Genomic DNA, 2954 nt, shown 5'->3' with positions numbered 1-2954 from the left:
GGGGTCAGCCACACTTAAGTGGCAATATACTACACTTTATCGTGCAGTTACTGTTAATACTTTATTTAGAGAATTAACATTGCTTGTTTTCACCTTTTCGATATCAGTGAAGAATTTCACTGGAAAAGTAGATATAAGATTGCCAAGGTTTTATCTCTCTCATCAAAGATCAGTGGCTATCGGACGCTGACGAAGGGAAATAACCCTGAAACCCGGGTCCGTTCGTGCTACAGATCATGATGGGAGGGATAACTTCCCTTGGCAAACAGGACACAGTAGTGTGTCGATAAGCCAGCTGGAGGAGATGTCCTCCTGGGGCTAAAAGCAACAGTAACATCCACCCCTAGGGGTCAGCCACACTTAAGTGGCAATATACTACAAAAAATATATATATATGTATATAAACAAGATGAACATCACAAAGAGAATGGAGTGCTTTTTTTTTCTTGCATAAAAAATAACAATTATTGATGGAGTGTTAATTTTTCTCATTGATAGAGTTTTACAAAGAGAACTAACAGCACCAACCAAGCAGGATCACTGTCAGAGCAGCGGTCTCGCTTCCGTGCCAGTGGCACGTAAAAAGCACCCACTACACTCTCGGAGTGGTTGGCGTTAGAAAGGGCATCCAGCTGTAGAAACTCTGCCAGATCAGATTGGAGTCTGGTGTAGCCATCTGGTTAGCCAGTCCCCAGTCAAATTGTCCAACCCATGCTAGCATGGAAAGCAGACGTTAAACGATGATGATGATGAACGAAGACCTAATTTTTCATAAAAAGTAATTAACATCTTGATTTTATTTTTCCACTCAGCCAACACCACATCGTCCCTTTTTCAATACAGGCATTGGTTATGGGTTGGATGGTGTGACAAGAACCAACAGGCTAGAAGACTCTACTGAGCTCCAATGTCTGTTTTGGCATGATTTCTACAGCCAGATGTCCTTCCTACTGCCAAGCACTTTTCCCAGCGTGTTAACAATTCTACCAGCTTGCCAACTTGCTCAAAAGAAATATTACCAAATGTTGATATTTACTTAGAGTTTTGTCCAAGAAATTTATCCAGATTGGAAGAATTTTCTTTGATTGGTGAGAATTTTCTGGCATTTGAAACAGAGTTAAGAACTGTGAACGTTTCACATGTTGCAGGTGGAATTGATGTGGTACTGCTAGGTTCATCACCAGATAGAAAAGGCACAATGCTTTCGGTGTCTTGTGCTGACTGAGAAAGTTTTGAGGCCAATGATTGCCCAGAATCTGTCAAAGAGTATCTGGAGAATAGGAATAAGAAAATAAGAACAAAAAGAGAAGATAAAACAAAAAAAAAGAGAAGATAAAACAAAAAAAAAGAGAAGATAAAATAAGATGAGGAAAACAGTAAGTAGAACCATGTTGGTAAGATCTTACAAGGTAAATCATCATCATTTCATTATAATTTTTACATCCACTTTCCCATGTTTGCATGGGTCAGATGGAATTTTGTTTAGGGTGGGTTTTCTACATCTGGATGCTGTTCCTGCTGCTAACCCTCACCTGTTTCCAAGCAAGGTAATATTTTTGCAGAAGATGGGGAATGAAGGACACCGCTTGCATGCAGGTGACATTTGTTTACAGCTATCACATGATATTAAGGCAAGGAGACACACACACACACACACACACACAACAGGCTTTCAGTTTCTACCAAATCCACTCATAAGGCTTTGGTTAACTTGAGGCTATAGTAGAAGACACTTTCTCAAGGTGGGATTCAACTCAGAACAGTGTGGTTGGCAAGCAAACTTCTTACCACACTGCCATGTCTGCACCTACTAAATCTAAATTGAAAATAAAAGATGCCATGTCATCGACTCTTGGTGTATACTGTGCAAAATTTTTATCTAGGTGCAGGAGTGGCTGTGTGGTAAGTAGCTTGCTTATCAGCCAAATGGTTCCAGGTTCAGTCCCACTTCGTGGTATCTTGTGAGTGGATTTGGTAGACGGAAACTGAAAGAAGCCCATCGTATATATGAATGTATATATATGTGTGTATGTATGTTTGTGTGTCTGTGTTTGTCCCCCTAGCAATGCTTGACAACTGATGCTGGTGTGTTTATGTCCCCATCACCTAGCCGTTCGGCAAAAAAGACTGACAGAACAAGTACTAGACTTACAAAGAATAATTCCCGGGGTCAGTTTGTTTGACTAAAGGCGGTGCTCCAGCATGGTCACAGTCAAATGACTGAAACAAGTAAAGGGTAAAGGAGTACAGTTCCCAAGATATTAAAGCAGATATTTCCAAACTGTTTGTTGTGGCACTTCAGTGTGTCACTAATAATCTCCAGGTACGCCTTACAGAACTAAGTCAAATCTGAAGAATTTTTGTGAATATTGTTTCTCAGATCAATATTCATAAAATTTTTATATCAGATATACTTTGAAGTATATCTGAGATATACTGTGATAAGGTATTTAATTATTCATTAGTATTGTTAATTTTTGTGTCTGGTTAACAAAAGCAAATTAATGTGTTGTGAACCATTTTTAAACATTGTGCTATCACTGTGGTAAGTTTGGAAAGCTCTGCTATATATATATATTTCGTTTTTGGATTTGGTTTGCAAGATTTTAACGGTGAGTGTGTTAAATTTTAAGGCACGATAAGAAAATGACTCTCCCCAGACACAACAGTATATATATATATTCATATATATATACACACACACACATATATACATGTACCTCTTCGAAACGCTTAGTTTTAGAATGGTGGCAGCTGATGAAGGAAATGTTCTCTATGTGGCCTGTGTGTTTTCTGTACTGCGTTTATCATTTTGTCCACACTTTTGTGCTACGTCCTGTACCCAGATATGCATCTATATATACAGGTAGATGTAGGTATGTACATACATGTACGTATATACGCATATACTCATATATTATTTGTATTATCTATATATATATATATATATATAT

The 2954-nt window shown here is 38.3% G+C and overlaps 1 protein-coding gene across 5 annotated transcripts in view; it reads right to left on the bottom strand.

Annotated features, from left to right (window-relative positions):
- LOC106879193 (crossover junction endonuclease MUS81) overlaps positions 1-2954 on the bottom strand; it is a 31076-nt gene that overhangs the window by 1047 nt on the left and 27075 nt on the right. For 4 of the 5 annotated variants that reach the window (XM_052966082.1, XM_052966085.1, XM_052966084.1 and 1 more), the window contains one exon: positions 1037-1270. The exons of the other annotated variant lie outside the window; for it this stretch is intronic. In XM_052966082.1, coding sequence (XP_052822042.1) covers positions 1037-1270 — 234 coding nt within the window. The remainder of the gene's footprint in view (positions 1-1036; positions 1271-2954) is intronic. 5 annotated transcript variants of the gene reach the window in all.

This window comes from Octopus bimaculoides, chromosome 3 (assembly GCF_001194135.2).
Source record: "Octopus bimaculoides isolate UCB-OBI-ISO-001 chromosome 3, ASM119413v2, whole genome shotgun sequence".
NCBI classification, from domain to species: Eukaryota; Metazoa; Mollusca; class Cephalopoda; order Octopoda; family Octopodidae; genus Octopus; species Octopus bimaculoides.
The sequence above is the reverse complement of the archived record's forward strand: the minus strand, read 5'-3'. Positions and strand labels throughout refer to the sequence as shown.